General features: G+C 47.9%; 6 protein-coding genes across 6 annotated transcripts; 4 read left to right on the top strand and 2 right to left on the bottom strand.

Moving 5' to 3' along the window:
* Nucleotides 1-710: 710 nt before the first annotated feature.
* On the top strand, nt 711-2,605 carry EsH8_V_000127 (uncharacterized protein; the record flags this gene model as incomplete). The annotated part of the gene is made up of 3 exons (XM_083272643.1): nt 711-1,441; nt 1,495-1,630; nt 1,688-2,605. 3 exons carry the CDS (start codon nt 711-713, stop codon nt 2,603-2,605), a joined length of 1,785 nt encoding a protein of 594 aa, XP_083125358.1.
* Nucleotides 2,606-9,164: 6,559 nt separating this feature from the next.
* Nucleotides 9,165-10,319, top strand: EsH8_V_000126 (MATE family efflux transporter; the record flags this gene model as incomplete). The annotated part of the gene is made up of 1 exon (XM_083272642.1): nt 9,165-10,319. One exon carries the CDS (start codon nt 9,165-9,167, stop codon nt 10,317-10,319), a length of 1,155 nt encoding a protein of 384 aa, XP_083125357.1.
* A 1,729-nt stretch (nt 10,320-12,048) lies between these two features.
* EsH8_V_000125 (uncharacterized protein) lies at nt 12,049-12,471 on the top strand (the record flags this gene model as incomplete). Its single annotated transcript, XM_083272641.1, has 1 exon — nt 12,049-12,471. One exon carries the CDS (start codon nt 12,049-12,051, stop codon nt 12,469-12,471), a length of 423 nt encoding a protein of 140 aa, XP_083125356.1.
* Nucleotides 12,472-13,323: 852 nt separating this feature from the next.
* Nucleotides 13,324-15,347, bottom strand: EsH8_V_000124 (uncharacterized protein; the record flags this gene model as incomplete). Its single annotated transcript, XM_083272640.1, has 3 exons — nt 13,324-13,358; nt 13,416-15,204; nt 15,282-15,347. 3 exons carry the CDS (start codon nt 15,345-15,347, stop codon nt 13,324-13,326), a joined length of 1,890 nt encoding a protein of 629 aa, XP_083125355.1.
* Nucleotides 15,348-15,823: 476 nt separating this feature from the next.
* On the bottom strand, nt 15,824-17,065 carry EsH8_V_000123 (uncharacterized protein; the record flags this gene model as incomplete). The annotated part of the gene is made up of 4 exons (XM_083272639.1): nt 15,824-16,502; nt 16,564-16,717; nt 16,771-16,833; nt 16,909-17,065. The coding sequence occupies 4 exons, from the start codon at nt 17,063-17,065 to the stop codon at nt 15,824-15,826; spliced, it is 1,053 nt and encodes a 350-aa protein (XP_083125354.1).
* A 3,717-nt stretch (nt 17,066-20,782) lies between these two features.
* Nucleotides 20,783-21,748, top strand: EsH8_V_000122 (uncharacterized protein; the record flags this gene model as incomplete). The annotated part of the gene is made up of 1 exon (XM_083272638.1): nt 20,783-21,748. The coding sequence occupies one exon, from the start codon at nt 20,783-20,785 to the stop codon at nt 21,746-21,748; it is 966 nt and encodes a 321-aa protein (XP_083125353.1).
* Nucleotides 21,749-23,064: the final 1,316 nt, after the last annotated feature.

The following is a 23,064-nucleotide window of genomic DNA, read 5'->3' as shown; positions in this document are numbered from 1 at the left end:
ATCATTGGAAAACGCTGCACTATCGACCCCTGCTTGATGATCGCCCGTGCATGGCCATGAATTTACTTGAGTACGGACCACCGTCCTGCAGGGGTTCCCGGTCATCGCTAGAAGCCTCACCAGCGTCGCATTGACTCGATCAGCGGACCCACCGCATATCGGACCACAGTTCTTAATACGGTCTCTTATAACACCAGCTGTCACGGCACGTGGGGTTGGACGCGTACTGTGCAGAAGCCAGGATGGGCTTTGCACCTTCTGCTGCGGTCAGCCAAATATGGAGCCATGATGTCCGGATGATTCAGGAGTTCCCAGAGAGATTAATCATGCCTGGGTTACCGCTGCGGTGCCGCCGATCCGCACCCAAGGAGGTCCCCGTTGATATCCAGCAACGGAGACCCCTGGTACCGGTGATCCCTAAGGAGAATAGCTCTTCAGCCACCCCGAGATGGCAGCCAGCGGCGAGAACGACGTACCCCATGTGGGGGGCTGAGACTTGGACGCTGTCGTCAATTATCCAAGACATGCGTTGCACAACAAGCCCAAATGAGGTGGTTCTGGCCCCTTGGGGCTTGCCGCTCTGTAGGGCCAGTCCCGGTCTTCGGCGAGCTTCTTCCCCTGCTTCTGTAGTTATCACTCATTGAGGCCCATCATTGACAGACCTTTCCCTCCTTCACTCACCCTAGGAGCCAACACTATGAACCATCATTATGTCGCTGCAAGTGCCTGACCCCGCCAGGCTGCAGTTCTCCTCTCCAAATGGACAGAAGCAGACCAGATTCGCTGCTCTCCCTCCAAGACCTCAGCCGCCGCCGGGCCGGCATTCATTTCTCAATGCTAGAAGCTCGTGGATGCGAAGCCAACGCTTCCAAGCACCTGACCGTTACTCTCGTCTCCCGCGGCTAAGTCGACTATCATATTACCCCGTCGCCAACGAATACATCGATGGCGTCTTCAACGAGAAGACCGCCCTGCCGCCGCGGTGGTCCTTCTACGTACCTGACTTTGACTTCGATGTCAAGGACTTTGAGGAACATGTTGACGATGAAGACGATGCACCCAAGGCATTGAAGGCCTTTCGTGTCGACTTCTACGACGGAGACCCAAACGACCCAAAGAACTGGTCTGTTGCATACCGAGTGCTCGTCATTGGCATGTTTGCCTTCACGACGCTTGCGACCGGAATCTACTCCACAGCATACTCCAGCGGCATCACTCAGATGTCCGAGGAGCTTCACATTACCAACTCATCACTACCTTTGCTTGGTATCTCCCTTTATCTAGTGGGTTTGGCCCTAGGCGCCCTCATTATGGCGCCACTCAGTGAGACCTTTGGCCGAAGACCAATGTATATCGGCGGTCTGTCTGTTTTCCTGGCCTTAATTCCTCTTGCTGCACTTGCGACGAACTTCACCATGGTTATCGTCGCGCGCTTCTTGGGGTAAGTGATCCCTCTCCAGTCACATAGAGCAAAGAAGCTAACGCGAGTTTCAGCGCTGTTGCCGGAAGTGTTATGCTTTCCAATGTCGGCGGTTCCATCATGGATATCACCAACCCCAAGTACCTACCCTTAGCCATCTCAGTTTACTCTTTTGGCCCCCTCAACGGCCCTGTGCTTGGACCCCTAATGGTAAGCAGCAACTCGCAGTCGGAAACGGGTAGACCGTCAGCTAACAATATCCAACAGGGCGGGTTTCTGGTTGAGGCATTGGGCTGGAGGTCACTCAACTGGATGTCGTTAATCTCAACAGCCGTCGGGGCTCTTTTTATCATGACCGTTCCCGAAACATATCGACCAACACTTCTCCGAAAGAAGGCTGAAATCAAGCGGCAAGAGGAGAACGACTTCCGATACTGGTCCGACTTCGACGATACCGTACCGCTATTCCGCAGAATCAGAACCGCTGTTTCCCGACCTTTTATCCTATCTTTTACTGAACCTGTTCTTATGTTCTGGAACATTTACATCTCTGTCATCTACGCCATCGTCCAACTGGCATATGTGGCTTTTCCTATCGTATACCAAAACGAACGTGGTTGGACCACGGCCATCTCTGGACTTGCGTTCATCGGAGTCTTCGTTGGCATTGCGCTCGTCCTCCTTACCGAGCCGCTGCTCAGAAAGCTGGTCGACCGTCAACCCAAAAATCCTGAAACCGGCCAGCCCGAGCCCGAAGCCACAGTTCTTCTGATCTGCATCGGAGCAGTGTTGGAGCCCGTTGGTCAACTCTCGTTCGCTCTCACTTCCCTACCTGTGGAAATTCCCTTTTACTGGAGCGTTATTTCTGGCGTTCCATTCGGATATGGCTTCGGCCTTGTTTTCATTTACGGAACCAGCTACATTTCCAAGGTCTTCGGCATGTACGCAACTTCAGCGTCGGCCGGAAATCTCGTCTTTAGATCAATCTTGGGAGCTATCCTCGTATTGGTGGGCAAGAGCATGTATGCTGCCCTCACCCCGCGCATCGCGGGAATAACAGTTGGCGTCGCTGAGGTTGTGCTCATGCCGGTCCCATTCATCTTTTATAAATGGGGAAAGAAGATTCGGCAAAGGAGCAAACTTATTCGGACATTGGAGGAGCAGGCGAAAAAGGTGGCGAAATAATCATATGGACTACGGAAACCGGAAAGATACCCATTTCCTATGTCAATCAGTGCACTGTGGGCCAGTCACATTCTTGTAGAATAACTTTTTCATACCGTGTAATCACAAACTTGAGCAGTCAGCGTTCAGTATATAAGATCATTATCATCATTAGCCAATCTTGATTCCCCGTTCGACCTTCGAAAAACTACGCCAAGCAGAGCTGCAATTTCTCTTTCCAGCAAAACCTGACCCAATCATTTTGTGGAAAGTGGCAGAGCTCGTTGAAAGAATACCCATCCTCACCAGGCCTTGGCCCACCCGGTGTCTTATCCATGTTCCATATTCTGTTCCTCAGTAAATCGAGGGCGACCGCAATATTGAGCATCTTATTCTTGTCGAGCATTTTCTCAAGTAATAATTCTACCTGGTGCCGCCTTGTACTTGGAGATTTGCTTTCGCAGCCAAGGACAAACACCGGCCATATCATCATTGCTGCAGCATGCGTGTCAAGTGAAACAGCTGAAACAACAGCCGAAAGACTTTCGGCCAGCTCCAAAAGCTGTTTGGAGGGTTTCTGTATCCGAATCAGACTTGGGGTGCTTTCATCTGCACGAATCAGAAAGATTTGAGTTGCCAGGCTGTATGCAACGGCGGCCGCGATGCAAGCATTGGCAGTTTTAATCTTGACGCTTTCCCGCGATGCCGTGGGGCTCTCTCCGCAGTCGGCTTGCTGCCTAGCCGGCGGTAGATTTCGACAAGAGGAGACGAGATTATCTAGCAAGTAGTCCCGAGACAAAACGAAGTCTTCATGGCTTATTGTTTCGCTGAAGAAGTCGTTGATTAACGATGCAGATTCCCCGATTAAGGGAGCAATTTGCATGGAGTACCCGAAGACAACGTCTGGCTCCCCATTTGAAGAGTTGTGACATTGAGGGATGACAAATTCTTGCCAGAATTGTCGATCTAGGGTCGGTTTTCTTGCGCAAGGAACGCAACATAGTGTGTCCATGTAAGCCATCATTTTTACATTGACAGCCATCATGGGGGTTGGTTTTTCGATTTCCAAGCCCCCAGTTTTTTCTTGTGATGATTTTCTTCTCTCTTCGAGTTGAGCTTTCATTCCTCGAATCAGAGGAATGATTGACTGCGTTTGCGAGCCCTGCATCACCTCCATGCCGATTAACGCTAACGACGCAGCGATAGCTTCTTCACTTATATAAGATGGCATAATCTCTTGACCTTGGTTTGTCAACAGCGCTCTTTGTTGCTTCACGCATTCTACCATTTTCAAAAGAGCCTTTTGCTTCCTTTCGAGGACCTCGACTTGAGTAATGACCCCCAAGGCATAAAGGTGAGATGCTCCAGCCGCTAGGGCAGCTGGAAGAAGAATAGAGTCCGGTTTCCAAACAAACGCCAAATAAGGGTCCCGTATGCTGGTGTATTCTTCCGGGTTGGGGTATACCAAATCCGGTAGGGACTCAGCCCAGTGCGTGAAAATGAAAACATCCGATGAAGAGTGGAGGCGGGGACCCGTATTTGGATTCCGCATTATTGATGTTGGTAAATTGACTTTTTTCTCGTTCTGAGTGGTCTTTGTCGACGAGCAGATTGTCAAAGAGCATCGCGGTTTGATAACGATCTTGGTAGGGCCTTGGCTGTCAGGGTTGATGTCTCTGGTTTCCACCCACTTCAATTGAGGCTTGTAACCGCTGCACGCTATGCCGCGATGCTCGCACTGCTCGCAGAATGGATGTCTCTCGTCGCATTTGATGCGAGCAGTCCTGCATGTTACACAACCTATACAAGTGTTAGAAACCATGCCAAGAGATTGCGATTATGGTCAACGCGACAGGGGAATCGTCAAGGGATAGGGGGGTTGCCGAACCATTTCTAGAACGCTTGTAGAAATGAGATGCCATGGGGCGAACTAGGTTGATGTTGTGGGCTATAAAAATAGCCTGAGGCTTTGGAATATGAAAACAATTCCGATGGGATGGGACGGCGCGGCACGGAAGCTTAAATGTCGTACTCGTAGCCAAGACCAGCCGGGAATATTGGCCAGATTAGGAAGAGGTTATCGTGGCCTGAGTCACAGTTATTATAGAATTCGTTCAGCCCCAACGCCCATGGCAGCTTGTCTGTGCGAAAAGACAGGGTACATTATGGGGGTTCTGTGCCCAATAGCAGTGAGTGGACGAGTCAGTTGCTGCTCCTTTCGATAATAAGGTTGACAATAGGATGACTTCGCGGCAAATACCCGTCCGACCGTTGCATCTAGGGCGGTTTAATTCCCCGTGGTGTTTCCCCCATTTGAACGACTTCTCAAAGTGAAGCTGACGGCTTTTTCACCTTTCGCAGTGTAATTCAAACGAACTTTTAACGAGGTATCCGATAGCCTTCCATGTCAGATTAAGATGCGGTCAAGGGAATATACTCAATGCACGGGCCATCAGCATTGTGCGGCCGATCCAAGACCACCTTGTCTGCCAGAATGCGGCGCAGAATGACGATCAAACCACCCAAAGCCACTACAATAAGTATGCGTAAGAAATAAAATGCGTAGCTAAAATAACTAACTCAAAAAATAACCGATCAGCGTTAGCTACAGTCTCTCTATGATCTCTAGCCACTTCTTACTAATACCAACATCACTCAACCTCCGACCAGATGAAACATCGAACGTACTAATCTGCCGCGTGACATCTGCTACCTCAGTCAACGCCCCCCCATTCTCTATTTGGTATATATGATTGATATATTGACGGTCAATATCATGACTCCGTTTGGCCACCAGACCAGTTTGGCTATCACGATGGCCTTCTCCCAGCAAACACTAGCATCAGCCCAGTCGTCAAAATGGTACGACAACCATGCCATGAGACACCACATTTGAGTCATGTAGCCAAGAATTGACTGCGAGGTAGTAGCACTGTTGCTTTAGGTATTCTGATCAGCAGTCATTCTCTCAACTGCATTGCGAACCTTGGATATTTGAACGAGGGCGATGTCAAAGGACTGCTGGTCGCAGACAGTTAGCTAGGTCTAGCATAAGCATAGTTTCCTCGCGGTAGATGTGCTCAGCAATTCCGCGGATAGAGACGGCTGGGAGAAGAGGAAGCGCTTCTGGACCACGACCGGGATCCATAAGCTGTTGTGCCAGGAGGACATATACGCAGCCATGCATCGAGTTGGTGAGAGGCTTGGAGATATCTATACTAGGGACAGTAACAGGTAGGGAGCAACACGACCCGCCAGTTTCTCTCTTGTTGGCAGGTCAAAAGGTAGTGCTTCTTAAAAGTGATGTTTTTGAAATTTATGGCAAGCCCACAATAGGTTTTTCGAATCTGGCCACAGGTCAATTTCTAATGCGCCATCGCACCCGGTGCTTTCCATGCAGAATCAGGCTGGATGCCAGTGTTTTACAATGCCCCCCCTTCTGCGCCCTTATGTACCGTACCGTTTCAACATTGTTCACCCTCCCGACAGTCCAGCATTTCTACCAAAAAACATCTTTTTCAAGTACTATTCACTAAACTATTAAAGCCTGCTTAAAAAAAGGCTTACATTTTACTCATCAACACTAACACTCATCAACTTAACACTTCTCACACCGCGTCGGCAACCGTTGCCAGTTTGTGTCCCCATCTCTGAAGCATCATGATACATGGAATAATCAAGAAAGTGATAAAGCCTTGTGTGGCAAAACACCATGTGAAGCCTAAAAACCCAGTCAGGCATTGTCAAAGTATCAGTTGTTTGCAGATTTTCATACCGACAGCTTCAACCCAACTATTGATATACCACGGGTTTAGGAAAGCAGAGACCTGTGGGCACGTAAGCATGATTCTTTCTTCCTATGGACTTTTCACAGTAAGTAAGCCGATGTCGTCGACTTACATTATAGAGCACTCCGTAGAGGGACATGACTTCGAGAACGCAGCCTGGATATGCAGTAACCACATATGTAACTACTGTAACATTTCCCATCTGCAAGCCTGCGGCAACTGCTTATTTAATTAGAAAAATAGAATAGGAGAGAGAATGAGATGATCTGCCTTACAAAGAAACAGAGCGAGCTCGCCTATGATAAAATGCCATTGGCGATCAATTGACAAACCCCATATGATGCAGCCCGTAGCACTAAGAAAGGTTGCAGGATATGCCAGCCACAGGTACATTTCAGGAGATATGATGTGATTGTTGCGTGTTGCAAGGCGGGAAGCAATTTTGTCAAGAATCTGACCAGAGCAGACAAGTTCAACAGTGACGATACCTAGTATCAAACCAAGCCAAAGGAGTCCTTGAGTCTGGGTGCTGTATTGAGCGTATGCCACCGGTCCCATAGTGAGAATTGAAATGACCCTTTACGCGATTTTGTCAGATTGAACTGATATTCAACATAATCCCAAGTGTCAAACGAATCCAAGACATGTATCTTACCACCAATATTGAAAGAAAATGTAGGGAACAATGGCACACAAAAGTCGCGGCTGTGCCAACAGCTGTACAAAACGGATCGTTGTTTGAATCGCTCGTCTTTTAGATGGTGCTTGGCCCTTCGGGATATCCTAAAAGCCAATTAGAACCCGAGAATAAATAAGAAGTGGTTACCAAACTTACCCAAATCTTGAGGGTTTTTGTTCTTTTGATAGAGTCCCACTCCTCGTCGCGCATGATTCTTTCATGTATCATTTCCCGCGGATATAGAGTTTCTGATAACAGAAAAGCTTCAAGACAAAAGAGAACCGCGTAGGCAATCACGACATGGTACTGAACCCAAGAGGCTCCAGCAACGGCGACAAATCCTCCTACTTAATTCAATATTCCAAGTAAGTATCAGAACAGGAACTTTATGATCATTGTGTAATGGGACGTACCAAGAGCACCAATGATCCCACCGGCGTCTATAGCCATGATCCAGAGTCCGGTCTTGAAGCCTCTTTCGTGTTCGTACGTAATATCTTGGACTATCGCATAGCCGACATTTAAAGCTGGTCCTGCACCTACTCCCTGCAAGAATCGCAATGCCAAATAAGAATCATACTGTAATGTCGGAATGGCTGTGCAACCAGTAGCCATCAGAACAACTAAAGTTGTGCTAAAGAGAACGGCGCGTCGGCCCCAGATGTCTGAGAACCCAGCAAAAAACAACGCGCCTATAGCTAGACCAAGTGCTGGTACGCCCAAGGACCAGCTCACTTTGCTGTAACTGATGTTGAACTGTTCTTGCAGCAGCGGAAGCGACGCAATTGGCGCAGTAGTGAGATAGATAGACAAGAACCCTGCAAAAGAAACAATGAATAAAGTAACTGCTTTTTCCAACTTCGACCAATTCAAAGGGTCCAAAGGATCAGGATTTGGTTGTGGGACCAAGGGGAGGCCTTGTGAACCAACCAAGACCGCAATACCTGGATCTTGCGTAATAGTTGGCGAAAGAACACGATCGTTGTTACTCTCATGTGGGAGAGCTCCTGTAGCTTCGCTGGGGCTCTTCATGTATTTTTCGGAGTCATCTTTCGCTTTCGTCGGGACTTGAAGGTTTAACATGGTTAAAAATGTACGTAAATATGAGAATGGCAACACTGTAATTCAGAAGACCCTAGGATAATATTTGACTCTAGCAGCGAGTAGTTCCGATGATATGGCTTTCTTCCTACTTCAAATCTCTCAAATATTAATCAAATGTCACGCAGTTCACCGTCAGATAAGAGGCCTTCGATAAGTCACCAACATATCTTACACTTCATAAACCAATTCGCTGCAAATTAAAACCGGAAGCCCACTTCTCCCTATCAAGAGGTTTCTTATCTTTTTAGATTAGATAGCCAGTTGCCTATCGACGGCGGCCTTTGCCTTGTCTGGCGGAAAATTGACTATACCCGGAACCTTCCCCGTCGATCAGGTAATGCGGTAATGCCATGGCAGCACGATCATCCCATCGCAGCAAAAAAATTAATGTCCCGAGTCATGAATGTGTATCGGGATTCTTTCCTAATCAGGAAAGTTTTCCATAGCCTCAAGAAGTTATTAGTCTGGCGAACACGAGCCGCAACGGGATAAGTGCGACAACTGCGATATCTCAGTACCTTATGAGAACAGGACATTAACTCTTTTGTGTGGCTAGCTAATACTTACCTCGTCCAAACCAACCAACGAACTTCAACACGACAAATCAAAAGCATCAAAAATGAAAAAGAATCATCAACAAGGTAGGTTCGTCTACAGGTCTCTACTTCATATTCTCAACCTAACAAATCCAACAGAACCAGGCCTCCTAGGTCCCGGCGAGTTTATCAACGACCCTACGGAGCAAACGACTCTGCTTCCGCCACGGCCAAGCGGCATTGGTATAAACTCGAAGACTGAAATTGGATGGCATCTGGTTCACGAGGCCAGAATTTGGTATCAGGAGGTCCTTCTTTTGTTGCAATCATCGCTGCCTGTGATTGCTGCATATATCCTGCAGAACTCATTCCAGACCGTATCTATGATGCTCGTCGGAAGACTGCATCCAGAGAGTTTGTCGGTAGCTGCGTTTTCGTACATGTTCAGCACATGCACTGGGTGGCTCATCGGAATGGGCGGCTCAACCGCTCTCGACACTCTCGCTTCAACGGCTTTCACAGGCTGTGAAAAGCACTACACTGGTATCCTTCTGCAGAGAGCAGTTATTGTTCTTACGCTATTCTTCGTTCCGGTGTCACTCATTTGGGCCTACTCCGAACCTCTTTTTTTGGCCCTCGGCCAGGACAAATCGTTATCACACGACTCGGCAAGATTTTTGACGCGTCTCATTCCCGGTGGCCTGGGATACATTTACTTTGAGATTATCAAGAAGTACTTGCAAGCCCAAGGAATTGTGCAGCCCGCCACGTACATCCTCCTTATCACGTCTCCTATCAGCGCTGGCCTCAACTATTGGTTTATCAGGTTCTCGGGGCTCGGGGTCATGGGTGCACCTCTTGCAACAAGCATTGGCTACTGGCTATCTTTCTTTGGCCTTCTTACATATGCGCGCTTCATCCAAGGTTACGAGTGCTGGGGTGGCTGGGACAGAAGATGTCTTGAGAACCTATACGTTTTTACTCGCCTTGCTTTTCTTGGGTTCGTTCACCTGGGCACTGAGTTCTGGGCATTCGAGATTGTTGCACTTGTTGCCGGACGCCTAGGTCCCCTTCCCCTTGCATCCCAAAGTGTTCTTATGACGGCAGATCAGATTTTGGTCACCATACCATTTGGCATCGGTGTGGCAACCAGCATCAGAGTCGGCGGATTTCTTGGCCTCAGAGACAAGAAGGCAGCGATCAGGTCTATCAGGGTAGCCATTCTTTTGACCGTAGTCATCGCTACCGGTGTCATGACCATCCTGATGGCTACCAGGTTTCATTTCGCTAGCATGTTCACACCTGAAGAGAGTGTGATATCATATACAGCACGGGTGTTGCCATGGGTGGCTTTGTTCCAGATATTTGACGGACTCAATGGAAGTTGCGGTGGCGGACTACGTGGTATGGGAAAGCAAAATTTGGGAGCTTTGATCAACGCCGTTTCGTACTACGTTATAGCGCTGCCACTCGGCACATGGATGGCATTTTCGGGGTGGGAACTCTCGGGACTTTGGATAGGGCAGCTCGTTGGCATGATCCTGGTCGCTGGGTTGGAACTTTTCCTCCTTCTTCGCATCAATTGGAGAGTTTCGGTTCTGCATCTTAACCAAGTCTGCTTGGGTTGAACAACTGCCTTTGCAATCGAAAGGTGATTTTTATTCTCCGTTCGAGGTAGGTATTATATTTTCTTTAGGGAAATACTTATTTAGGCTAAAATACATGCCTTCTGGGCATTGCACTTCATCCTGATGTGATACGAGTCAGCGTGAATGATGCTTTCTATGCACAATGCAGTCGCAAGCTATTTAGATTTAGAGAATCATAGTGTTCTCTCAAAATATCCTTGAAAACATAGTGCCAAATGACTGTATTCGGATGGATCATGATGTGGTGCATGTGGCGCAAAGCCTTCTCTGGAGGGTTTTCAGAGACCCTCATTTTGCTATTCATGCCACGCAGACGAGACAATTCAACCGCTAAAGCATCATTTCGGGGGTGGTCACGAAGACTCAAGTCTGTTTTGAGGTGGTTCAAATCAACCGCTGATTCGTATGCCACAATTATGGCCTACCGCATCTAAGCGCGTAAAGAATGACACAGGTGTCACTGTCAATATCAGATAGTCTCATCATCTGAATGATTACATGGGTCAGGACTTACTCGATTCCGTTATCATACTAGCTAGGTGGAACTTGCGGATAACTTACTCGACGTGGTTAGTGTCAATCTCTCCCGCAAACAAGGCCAAGAGCAATAAGACGTGACCTCCAAGAAGACACTTAAATAGCCAAAGATGATGAATTCGCAGTGATTCTGCAAATTAGCCTGCTTAAAGTTTACCAAACATCATTCGAAATGTTCAAAAGTCTTCAATTTTGTACCCTCATCGCAGGTTCGCTTGGCCATGCGGTGCAGAGACCGCTACAGGACAGTGGTGACGCCGTTAGCCCCCAAAATTACGCATACGTGGGTGTTTCTGGCTGGCTATACTAGCCATCCAATCGCTGATTTATTTGTTACAGGATCAATCTGCATTTGCCGGAATCACCACTTACGGCCTGCTGCCACACCTTCCTTGTCTTCAGCACGAATCGATCTCCTTTGACATTGCTACCATCGGTTCGTTGTCAAGACCTGGGCTGCATACTTCGATGAGTGTATGACTGATTGAATTTTGGATGATAGGTATACCCTTTGATAGTGGTGTTACATATCGACCGGGAGCTCGGTTTGGGCCGTCAGCAATCAGGCAAGCTTCTCGTCACTTAACACTAGCGTAAGTCACCTGTTGTTTCCAAGTCAAGAAATCAACCAAACTAACACTGCCAAAGTGGCGGCTACAATGTGTAAGTTTCACAGCTTCCACCTTGTGGATCACGTTAATTCTGGTGCAGCCCTCAACGTGTGAATCCTCTCAAGTTTTGGGGGCAGGCACTCGATTGCGGTGATATCCAGGCAACACCGTAAGCATAACCGCCCCTGGTATAGAAGACGATATTGCTTTATGCTAATGGCTTTCATGACAGGCACGACAAAGAAATAGCGATGAGGGACATCGAGAAAGGCTACACGAGCCTCCTTCAACGTCCGGCCCATACGAAGTCTACCGCCGATGGACAGAGTCCTCTGGAGACAATTCCCCGAATTTTGACACTTGGCGGCGACCACACAATTCTTTTGCCGATTCTCCGTAGTATTCACAAGGTGTATGGGCCTGTCAGTGTCATACACTTCGATTCCCACCTCGACTCTTGGAATCCAACACAAGGCGCACCTTCAGATGCATCACAGATCACCCACGGAAGCTTCTTCTACTGGGCAAGCCAAGAGGGATTGATTTCAAACTCGAGCAATATGCATGCTGGACTTCGTACAACACTATCTGGCATGGGAGACTATGATGATGACGAGCTCTGTGGATTCGCTCGCATCGAAGCTCGCGAAATCGATGATATCGGTACCCGTGGTATTATCAGGAAGATCGTTGAGCGCGTGGGCACGGAGCGACCGGTCTACTTGTCTATGGATATTGATACGCTTGACCCTGCGTTCGCCCCCGCCACTGGAACACCCGAGACTGGAGGGTGGTCCACGCGTGAGCTCCGGGCGATCATCCGCGGCTTAAAGGATGTCAACCTCATTGGTGCAGATGTCGTTGAGGTGTCTCCCGCTTACGATACAAACGCTGAGTTGACGTCTCTGGCGGCCGCAGATCTGATTTATGAGGTGATGAGTATCTTCGTCAAGAAAGGGCCGATGACATTGTCCGATAACTAGAGAACGATCATGATCGATTGTCGTCCATGGCAGCCAGGTATATTGCCAAGCTACCTACTGCAAATTAGGGTGTACTGTTATGTTACATGTAATGTAGAATGGCATATGAAGCATAGCTTCTTTGACTGTGTAAAATGGAACAACGGTTAGAAATTAAGTGCACAGTAACTCGGCCTTTCCAACCAGGCGAGAGGGAGGGGGGGAGCAAATCCTTGTTGTTACATCAATGTTCAGGGTTACAACTGGCTGTTTTGCTCGGAATGAACATAGCGGTTGGTGATTTTGTCGTTGGTGCAAATCTCGTAAGCCAACAACCAAGAAGACACACCAACTTGAAACAACTAGACTGACAGTTAAGCCAGTCATCGATGCCTCTATTTGAAACGAGTAACTGGCTTACCCCTAGTTAATCATATGTTCATTGCCTACGAACAGTAAGACGGTATTGCATGTCTAATTGGTCAAATCAGCCAATCAAGTCATTTTAAATCTAACGAGTACAATTAAATTAGACTAGGAGTTGTTTTGACTTGGCTGACGTGACAGAAACGGGTCAGTCAGAGCAAGCTTCACTACTCGTGCCACAGTGTCGCTCGGTCATAAGTTGCTTCCTGTACCTCCAATTTCATTTCGAATGGCCTTGCGTGCGATCGTCATAGGCCCACTGATTATGAAGTTTCAAACGGAAGTACACATAGTAAAGAGTAAGGATTCCTAAGGCTCCATGCAAGCTGAGGGTAAATTCAGGAGTAAAGACAGTCGTAATAATGCCTCAAGACATTATTTATCCCCAAGCCTGTCATTTTCGAGAACATATTCATCTACTTTGATTTTCAACTGCATAGAATTGACCTAGAACAAGGAGCTAATATGAAAGCTTGGCTTAACTATCAATGGCACTCATGTTAGTGCTAAACCTCAAGTTCAAGACGGCTATTACATACCTTTGTGAAACCATTTGGGCCACTTGCTGCCTGGATCTAGATCGCGGATTTGCCATGCATGCTCCAATGCTAAGCAGACATCTGTGCGATTATATGTGAGACCTCTTGGAGTCCGCAGTCTCTCCAGGATCTCCCTTCTTGCTTCGCTATCGACTGCTTCGCATCCGGCAATGAAAAGGGGAAATAGTATTCCGTGCGAAACACGAGATTCGACATGGATTCTGGCAATTTCGGAAACCACGACTTGCACCTTGTGCCGTATTAGAGGCGCAGTGAAAGGCATTCCTCTGATGCGCGCATAAAATAAGAGAAATGCAGATGCGTGCATGGCCTCGTTTAAGCAACGAAGTTCCTCGGGGTCTGTGGTGCCTGCTTGCGTCACATTCATGTCAACCTCTCTTGCGGTGAGGAGTTCTTCTTCAAGCTTTATCATTTCACTTTCCGTGAATGTGTTCGACATGAAGTCCTGACCAGCGGGCCAGGACTTTTGAATGTCGAGGAGCCTTGCTATGCGAAGAAGTGGGTTAACTAGACGAGGCGAAAATGCGAAGATTGGATGGTTGGTCCAGTCACGGAAGGAGGGTTGGTAGTTGTGTTCTACTTCCTCTGCTCGCATTTCCAGGCCACGATAAATATCATCGCTCATAAGCGCTCGAGGACTTCTGAAGGAGCATACTGTCGATACTATGCTCCAGCGCAACATGGAAAGTATCAGTTGAATGAACGGCGCCAAGAGATCTGAAGAGGATCGTAAACGTAGTGAAAAGCTGGTTGCGAGTCCGCTTGCAAGGTGCAGATAGTCTTGCTTGACATCGTGACCAAAGTGGTGCAAAAATATTCCGCAAGCAATGATCGAAAAGAGCGGCCAACCTTGGCGATCAAGTGAATTGGGATGTATTTGAAACGCCGAAGAAGCCTTTCTAGAGCATTCCTTAAAGAGGGTTTGGAAATCCTGGGCTTGTCTGCTGGTGTTGTACTGGAATGCGGCGAAACAGAATACGGCGTTTCGTAAGTACTCATTCGAGATGGCCATTTGTGGGATAGTGCTAATAAACGGATCCTGTGACCCTTGGAACCTAGGCAGTTCTTTTGCATCAAGGCATAGAAATCCGGCTTTCGTGATGTGAAGAAAGTATTGCCAAAGAAAGCGCCGGTCAGGAGATGAAAGCATATCAGGAGGCCACGGTACGGGGCAGTGAGTTGAGACGGATGGGATTTCGAGATATTCTTGGCGGTCCCTTAATGTTGAGTCGTATGAAATCAGGCTTGTTCCTGGCTGGATATTGTCGAGGGCAGGGTGATTGACTTGATTAATGGCTAAGGAATCCACCGATTGCGGTATGTCGTATTGTGTGTCGTTCAATATGGGGTCTGGCTCATTATCCAGATCCAATACTCTGTTCGGTTCTGCGCTAAGTACAGCTGCATCTTCTTGTGAACAGGTCCGGAACAGGTTGGCGCAATCGACAATTTGTTGATTGTGGTCAGACAATCGAGTGTCAATGTCGAATGCGGGAGTGCCAAAGTTGTCCATGAGTGGGGGCGCAAGCCAGAAACCATCGTCTAAAGTAGCACCAGCACTGACTAGTGATAAAGGCTGAGCTGAATCTTGCTCCAGGGGCCCCAAATGTCGGTCTGGATCGTCAATTAATGGGTTGTTGGAGTTAGGTCTCTGGGTGCTCGACCCAGCTTCTCCAGACTCCTCAGGGTTCCATATCTTGAAGACCTGGAGCTCGCAGGCCGAATTGTTTTTCAAGCACTGCGAACACTTTGGGCGTCTTTTGTCACACTAGATCCTTGGAATGTCAGTGACACATTTATCCACTTGCGAACAGGCGTAAATCACTGGCATCTGACGTAACTAACCCTCCGCTTTTTGCGAACACATTGCAGGCAGGCACCCCTCGTGCGTTTGATGCCACTGGCTGGCATTGTTGACGATGAATGGTTCAATGATGGAGTCTCCTGTATCAAATGTTCATGAAGATCCTGGTGGAGTACCAGGAAGGCGATGGTGCCATCGAGATGGTTTGGGACTTTGTTGTAGTAGGTGGAAGTTTATTTCGGCCCGGAAGAGCACGGAGACGGAGCGAATATTTGGAACCACTACCAGCTTAGGTAATCCACATGGCGTCGCAAGTACACATGTCAGCCCGGGTGGTAGGTGTGGCAAACCATTCCTAAGGCATGTCGTGGGAGGCTCGCTGTTTAATCAATGCGAATGAATAAGTTTTAGTTTTGAGGTTCATTTCATGTTAGCTACCGGCAAAATATTTGAAATGATTGTGATAAAAGGTTTTTTATGTACCAATGTAATTCTTAGGCACCCTGCACGCCAACTTTTCCCGGGGAAGTCATTGGACGTCAACAATAGCGAACGGGCCGATATCTTGGCTTAAGCGAGCAATTCAAAAACCACCAATGGTCTCTTCAGATCCTTCAATATCTCCGTAGAATGGTAGTTCCTCCAAAGCTTCTCTAAGAATCTTGAACCCTTGAAACAGATCATCGTCGGGAATGGTCAAAGCCACACCCAGGCGAATGCGGCCGTTAGGCCCAGGGAAGACGAGGAGACCTTTGCTGGCACACAACAACGCGAATCGTCGAGGCGTGATATTTTCCGGTCGAGTCTCGTACTCAGTGTTCAGCAAGATATTCAAGTCTGCCCCGAAGGCTGGACAATATCGCAACCATGGGAACTTCCAAGTTGATGTCTCAGTAACCCACTTGGAATGAATGTCGCGGGCTCTCTGTTGGAGGTTTTCCTCTTCGTAGATACCCAATGCTGTAGTTACGGCTATCACAGCCATCGAGGACATTGAAAATGTGCTGACCGACTGGTATGGCTTCATCTTGTTCATGACCTCATCTGGACCGAATACAAATGATGTTGGCCAAACCCCTCCAGAAATAGACTTGCCCATGGTCACCATATCTGGCTTTTGTTCTGTTCCCATCCAGTCAGAGCTCAAGAACCTACCTGTTTTGCAGGAACCCATGCGGACCTCGTCAGCGATGAAAAGAACATTGTACTGCTTGCACAGTTTCCGGACGCCAACGCAGAAGCTGATTTCCTCTTCCATGGATCTTAATTTATGGATCGCAGTTAGTAAATATGTTCACTAGAATATACCAGAGGTAAAGTCACCTGGCAAGTCCATGGAGCGGCTCCATGATGACAGCGGCAATTCGCTCGTGCATCTGCTCAAATATCTCCGCGTAATCTTCAACATGGAGGTATCGTAGAACTTTGCCCGTTTTGGGGTTAATGTTGGTCATGTTCTTGCTAAAGGTCGCGAATTCTGATCACGGCATTAGCCCGATGGTGAAGCACTGACATGGCTTGACAACCTACCTTCCCAGCCAGCCTCAGGTTCCATGAGAGGCCACACCCCGGACAGCGTACCGTGGTAGTTATCTGAAGTTCCAAGTACAAGGACTTCTCTCGGGTCGATTTTTTTGACGCTGACTCCCCAGCCCCGCGCTAACTTACAGGCTGTGTCCGTTGCCTCAGAGCCAGTAGTCATGGCCAGCACTTTGTCAAAACCAAATTTCGTACATAGCTGCTTGGCTAGGTTAGGCCAGCCTTGTGCTTGGCCAGCAATGTTTGCAAGTGTGACTGGGTACAGGTCAGCCGCATGCACCGACATGAAAAATTGATGCTAACTACTCACTTCTCTTCGCTGAATTGAGTTGCGCTTCCAGAAGTTTCGGATGGCACTGCCCGAGGTTGCTGGCACTGAATCCGCAGATAAAGTCAATGAGTTCTCGGCCATCGGAATCCTGCGATATCAATCAGTCCCAGTCTTTGGTAAGTTTTGAGTCGTCCATTAACGTCACTTTAAGTCGGGAGCCTTGCCCAGTTACCAAATACACCGGCAAAGAGTTGATGCCTCCAACGCTGTACTTTCTGTTCACCTCATTCAGTGCACGGCCGGATGCCGGCAGTGACAGGGAACGTTTGGTCGTGACGGAATCGGTAGACATGATTGTGCAGGGACTTGAACATGACTTGAATCACAGAATGAAAATAATCTAGAAGGCATTGATATTTGAATTGTGTTAGACTGAAGCGTCAAGCTATCTAGTTGGTTCGATGCCAAATTTGATTCCCGCCGCACTAGTGAGGGGGCCTCGAATACCAGTTCAAAAGATCTATCTGAATTGGGAAATCTTACCACCAATTGTGTAAAACCAACGTGCCCAGGTATTGATTGAGCGGCAGACCAGTTTCCGGGTTTTCGGATAAGAGGAACAACATTCTACGTAAACCTAAGTGTTCAGGTTGTCAAAAACCGAGTCATACCGCAATGCCAGCTTATCAGTAGCCCAGAGTGCGCGGCTAACAAAGATGCCATCTTTCTCGTTTGAGCCATATTTCCGTTGTTTGGGTCTGCACCAATAACACATGAATCGATAGGGACAGGTCGGGGATGTAAGGAGACTGACATCAAATATGACTAAAGCTGCGGAATTGTTACCTCTTTTAACAGATATGAAACAAGCTGTCACGCCATCTACAGCGATGAGGCCGCAGCGATAGTTGTGCGGAAAAGCTGCCTAAATTGGACTGGTCTTTCTCCATTGTGCAAGTAATGCAGCCAACCAAAATCCCCAAAACGCCGCACATACCCACCAGCTTAACACGTAGGCCATCAATAGTAGGGGGTACACCTTCCATTAGAAGTGGCAAGTTGTGACTAAATACAAGGCACGAGTATTGGCTGCGTGACCTAACTCTGCTAAGATAACAGGATGGCCTCGTTTCCAAGCTTCTTCGACCACCCTCGCAATTTTGCGGGCCAAACCCTCCCCAATTAGTTACCCGCTCGTGAAACGAACCAAGACTTTTTAAAACGTATCTGTTTGTCGTTGAGAGTTTTTATACTTCTCACATCTGCTGCTGAGTTGGGAGAAGAAACTCGGCCGAATGCCATATTTTGTGCGTATTTATGGTTTGGGGGCAGGTCTCGCTGAGCACTACAACAACCAAAGTTGTCACAGAAACACGTGTTTTTTTGGTCTTGACGTAATTTTGAAGTGTTTATAAAAGGCCTTCAAAGCTATCTGTGTAAATTCTTCATTCTAGGGTTATCCGTTATGCTGAACTAGCCGGTCGTATTTGGCTGGTGAAATCTCTACCGATTCTTGGAGTGACGGCAGCTTTAGGCAGGATTACCAATGGAAGTCCGTTCAATTAGACCGGGCGAAGTGCACCCAAATGACCTTTAGTGACTATTGAGGTCAAAAAAGATACAGGAGACACTTCTGTAAGCCTGGGTTATTTCGTTCACTCGTAGAGTTGGTTCTGGACCTCTCATCTCCGCTGATAAGTATCAATCAAGAGCAATTCCAGTTGATTTGACCGAATAGAAATGGGTTTCAGACTTTCAATGAGCCTTAGTTTGTAAGAAATTCTGGTAACCCCCAGAATGAAGCATCAGCAAGTAGCATATCGCTACGAAATCGGGGATAGTGTTGATATCACAGGGTACCCATACGGGTGGGTAGCTCGCCGAATATTCATGTGATATATTCGAAAGCTGTAAACTGGTTCTGTGGAAGAGAAAGAAGTAAAAGTTAGGTAGTTGGAGCAGCAGCGAAGATGTCGTCGTTGGCAGCCTGGGCGTAGAATCTCCGGGCTCTGCTGCTGCCGCTTCCTGTTGCTTTATCGCCTGCCCATATTCTGGCCGAGTAATCCAACAGTTAGGTCTAACTTGATGGTCCCACTGAGACCTTGGTCTTCTAATTCTACCTGCAAGCTGCATGAAATCATTAAGTGATTATGTAACTATTGATAACGCTTGTGGTTTTTGGTGATGTGGATATTGCACAAGCCGAAGGCAACTTTTCCACAAGTGGAGAAGTCACCTCTTATGCGGCGATGACCCGACGTAACCATCGGTGGAAAAGAACCTTGCTAATACGGACTACCATAGAGATAAAATTCAAGTTCTTGAATGTTCCGACACTCAAGGCACCTGATATCCATGACCACCACTGAGCTAATTTACTGATGGAGCTGTTGTCGGAACACTGGCTTTGAGATTTTGTGGAGATGGAATAAAGATATATCTTCCTGATCTAGACCAAATGCGACAGTACGATGGTGCTATTATACGCCAAGTCGATATCTTATGCCCGAACTTCTCCTTTAATGTCACCTAATTGATGTTAGTTGCGGCCAGAGGAGTTCATAAGTTTACCATTGCATTGCTAAAAACCCGAATAGTTGCACACTTAGCATTTCAAAACATCCTAATGTCTCACGCCAGGCACTTAGATCGGCATATCACCGCATTTGAGACTCCGCCCTGTAGTCTGGACCTTCGGGTCTCTATGTCTTACCGTCCATGGCGATGTCGTCTCGATACAGAATATAGCCAACTGGAAAGTAGAATGAGAAAAAGCGACAGAAAGAAAGTAGGTCGAGTTTATGGCAGGATAGCTGTGAAGTGTGCTGACGTTGGCAAGTGACTAAACCACATGTGGAATCTTCAGGCCAGCATGTACACAAGCCGCAGGCTAATCTAGGTGCATGCAGCTTACTATTTTTTTGGCACACTTGACATGTCAAGTGTTCTCCACTTCGTCCAGCTCCGCGCGGATTATGGCGTCGGAGATGGCCAATCCGAACAGACAACTTGGAGTTCCGTAAAGGTGAGCTAGACCATGTTTGTGTCACCACCAGGACCACCCAATGGGCCAGATATGGAAAGAAGAAGTATCTAAAATGGCAAAAGCTGCTCAAGAAAACAGGCATCTTGATTCCTCGCCAATCACGGCCTCCCGATCACCATTGATATCCAACAGTAAGCCCTAAGGAGACCACCGACCATGCTGTCGGCAGTAGCTCAATCCTTTCCAGCCATCAGAGGACATATTATTCAGCGCTCGAGTACATCGAGAAAAAGAAACTGTGTATTATTACATTGGTGCGTGAGGAAATACCTAAAATTGTAGGTCGGATGTGGTTATGACCAAGCAGCGATGAAATAGTGAGCCTGGCATTTGTGCCCTATGAGTGCCTGAGTGGCAATCACAGAACGCGGTGTCACTCGCTACCTTGATCGAACCCATGATGCTTGATAGCTTGCTATTGCGTCACATCTGTGCCAAGGGTCTTTCAGCGGTACATGTGTCTGAACTTAAATCTCACAAGTGGGCCCTAAACTTTGACATGGCTTGCCTAATTACGGGGTACCAACCAGATAACGGTTTACTGAGACAAGCCTTGTGCCACCCCAAGAGCACCTACAGGTACATTAAGGGCAGCTTTCCCGCCTCTGGAAACGTCGGTTAATCTTGCTATTACGCAATGGACCTAATTTGCGGTAGTCTGAGAATAAAATCTTCCATATACAGGTATGGATCGCAAACAACTCGCCGAAACGCTTAATTCCACCAGTTCGACCCGAAAAAGACCCATCCTGACTCTGGCGAATGGCGACAATACATGGCTCATATCGATCCCCAGGCCCACCGGCTCTCCCGGCAAGGCTTTCTATCACATCTTGCAAGACCCCTGGCTAAGCGGGCCCTCGGATGCTTTCTATAGCTGGGTGCTACGAATGCAGCACCGGGAGAAAGAGGCTTTTGGTGATGTACAGGCCGTTGAAGACTGGATACAAGGCATCGAGGAAGCCGTCGGAGGCACGAAAGGAGAGCAGGAGTGGTGGCTTGATGCGGTCCTTGTCACCCACATCAACACCGATCACTTGCACGAGGCTACGCTGCGGAGTTTTCCCCCCTCAATGAAGATATTTGCCGTGGAGGGCACAGAGACGGTAATATCGGCCATGAATCACTTTGACAGTGTGACGGTCGTGCCTGATTTCACCCGCGGCGAGCAGTGGCCAACCACGCCAGAGGTGCCCGAGGGGCTTTCCATCTTCCGCCTCCAAGATGAGAGTGGAATGTACCCATACATACATCACGCAATGATTATCGGCATCTCGACGGAATCCGGGGGAAATGAGATGATTCTCTACGCTCCACATGGTGTAGAGCCCGGGATTGTGGACGCTGCTAGAGAGGTGAATCCCGATGCGAATATTCTGGCAATGTTGCACCCGATCAACGAGAGCGGCGTTGGTGTCAAGACGAAGGGCGTATCAAACGGCCTGAAGATCGAAAGACGCAACAAACCAAAGTATTGGTTCAACACCCATAATGACAAGATCCAGTACACGGGGATTCTCAGCTGGTTCTTGCAACACGGACGTACTACGTTAGAGAGAGGGTTGGAGGAGGAGGCCAAAGAGGGGGGGGAAGAACACCAGAAGCCCAACTTTGTGGTGCTTGGAAACGGGGACAGCTATATTTTGGTTTAACAAAAAAAAAAAGACGAGAAAAAAATGGAAAGTGCGGGTTGAAGAACAATTTGTTCCAAACCAGGTTATCCCATTGAGTGCCAACTAGCCCCATTTTCGCCAAGACCGATAATACCCACTTTATACCCACTATTACCCCGCATTCAAAGGGATACATGACGATACAGTCATTCAACCCTATGCTCTTTTACCTGGCATCACCACTAAATCCACCATCTTAACCAATGCTGCGATGTCTTCTAGTGATTCTGATGATTCTAATGCTTCTGTTACCTCTATACGCAGCTGTATAGTAGTAGAGGTCCTTCCAGAAGACCTTTCTGCTGCTTGTACTGCTGACTGTACGCCGGAACGTTGTGACGCTGCAACAGTCCGGCCCCACGAACCTCCTACTGTTGACCGTAGACCTCCAGGCTCTTTTATACCTTTTAATATACCAGCCCGGGCTCAACAGATACAGCAGCTGCCAGCAAGCCAGCTTGACCTTTTCCTATAGTACATCCCACACAGCCTTGTTAAACAGTGGGTTAAGTAGACGAATACAACGCCTTTATCTAAGGAGGGCCTACTACCTAAGGAGGCAAGAGGAAATAAGTAGAGGGATACTACTATAGAGGAAATCTACCCGGCTTATACCTAGGAATCGTTTCCAGCTACTATTCTGGCGGCTGCAGATATTCAACACTACTAAGTTCCAACCCAGCCAGTCAACCACTAGGCAGTCAACCACTAGGCAGTCAACCACTAGGCAGTCTAGTAGGCAGTCAACCACTAGGCAGTCAACCACTAGGTAGTCTAGTAGGCAGTCAACTAGGTAGTCAACTAGGCAGTCAGCTACGCAGTCAACTACACAGTCAGCTACGCAGTCAGCTACATAGTCAACTACGCAGTCAGCTACGTAGTCAACTACATAGTCAGCTACGTAGTCAGCTACACAGTCAACTACGCAGTCAAGTAGGTAAGGACGAGGATAGAGACGGGGCCAGGCCCAAGACCCAATACCAGATGTATACCGGAAGGTTAATAAGTGGTCTGCCCACATCCAAGAGACTAGAGATTCCTTCTATATACCTAGGTCTAACCTTACAGTTAACGAAGCTATAGTCCGATTTACAGGCCGATCTCTTAAGACAACAACAATTCCAACAAAGCCTATTCCAACTAGGTATAAGATCTAGGTTCTAGCCCAAGCAGGCTACTATCTACAGTGGTTGTGGCATGTATATGGAAAGGGCCTATACAGGTTAGTTGCCTAGGCACAACCAGCCCAGCCAGCACAGCCAGCACAGCCAGCACAGCCAGCACAGCCAGCCCAG

Source organism: Colletotrichum jinshuiense, chromosome 5, assembly GCF_051148585.1.
Source record: "Colletotrichum jinshuiense chromosome 5, complete sequence".
NCBI classification, from domain to species: domain Eukaryota; kingdom Fungi; phylum Ascomycota; class Sordariomycetes; order Glomerellales; family Glomerellaceae; genus Colletotrichum; species Colletotrichum jinshuiense.
The sequence above is the reverse complement of the archived record's forward strand: the minus strand, read 5'-3'. Positions and strand labels throughout refer to the sequence as shown.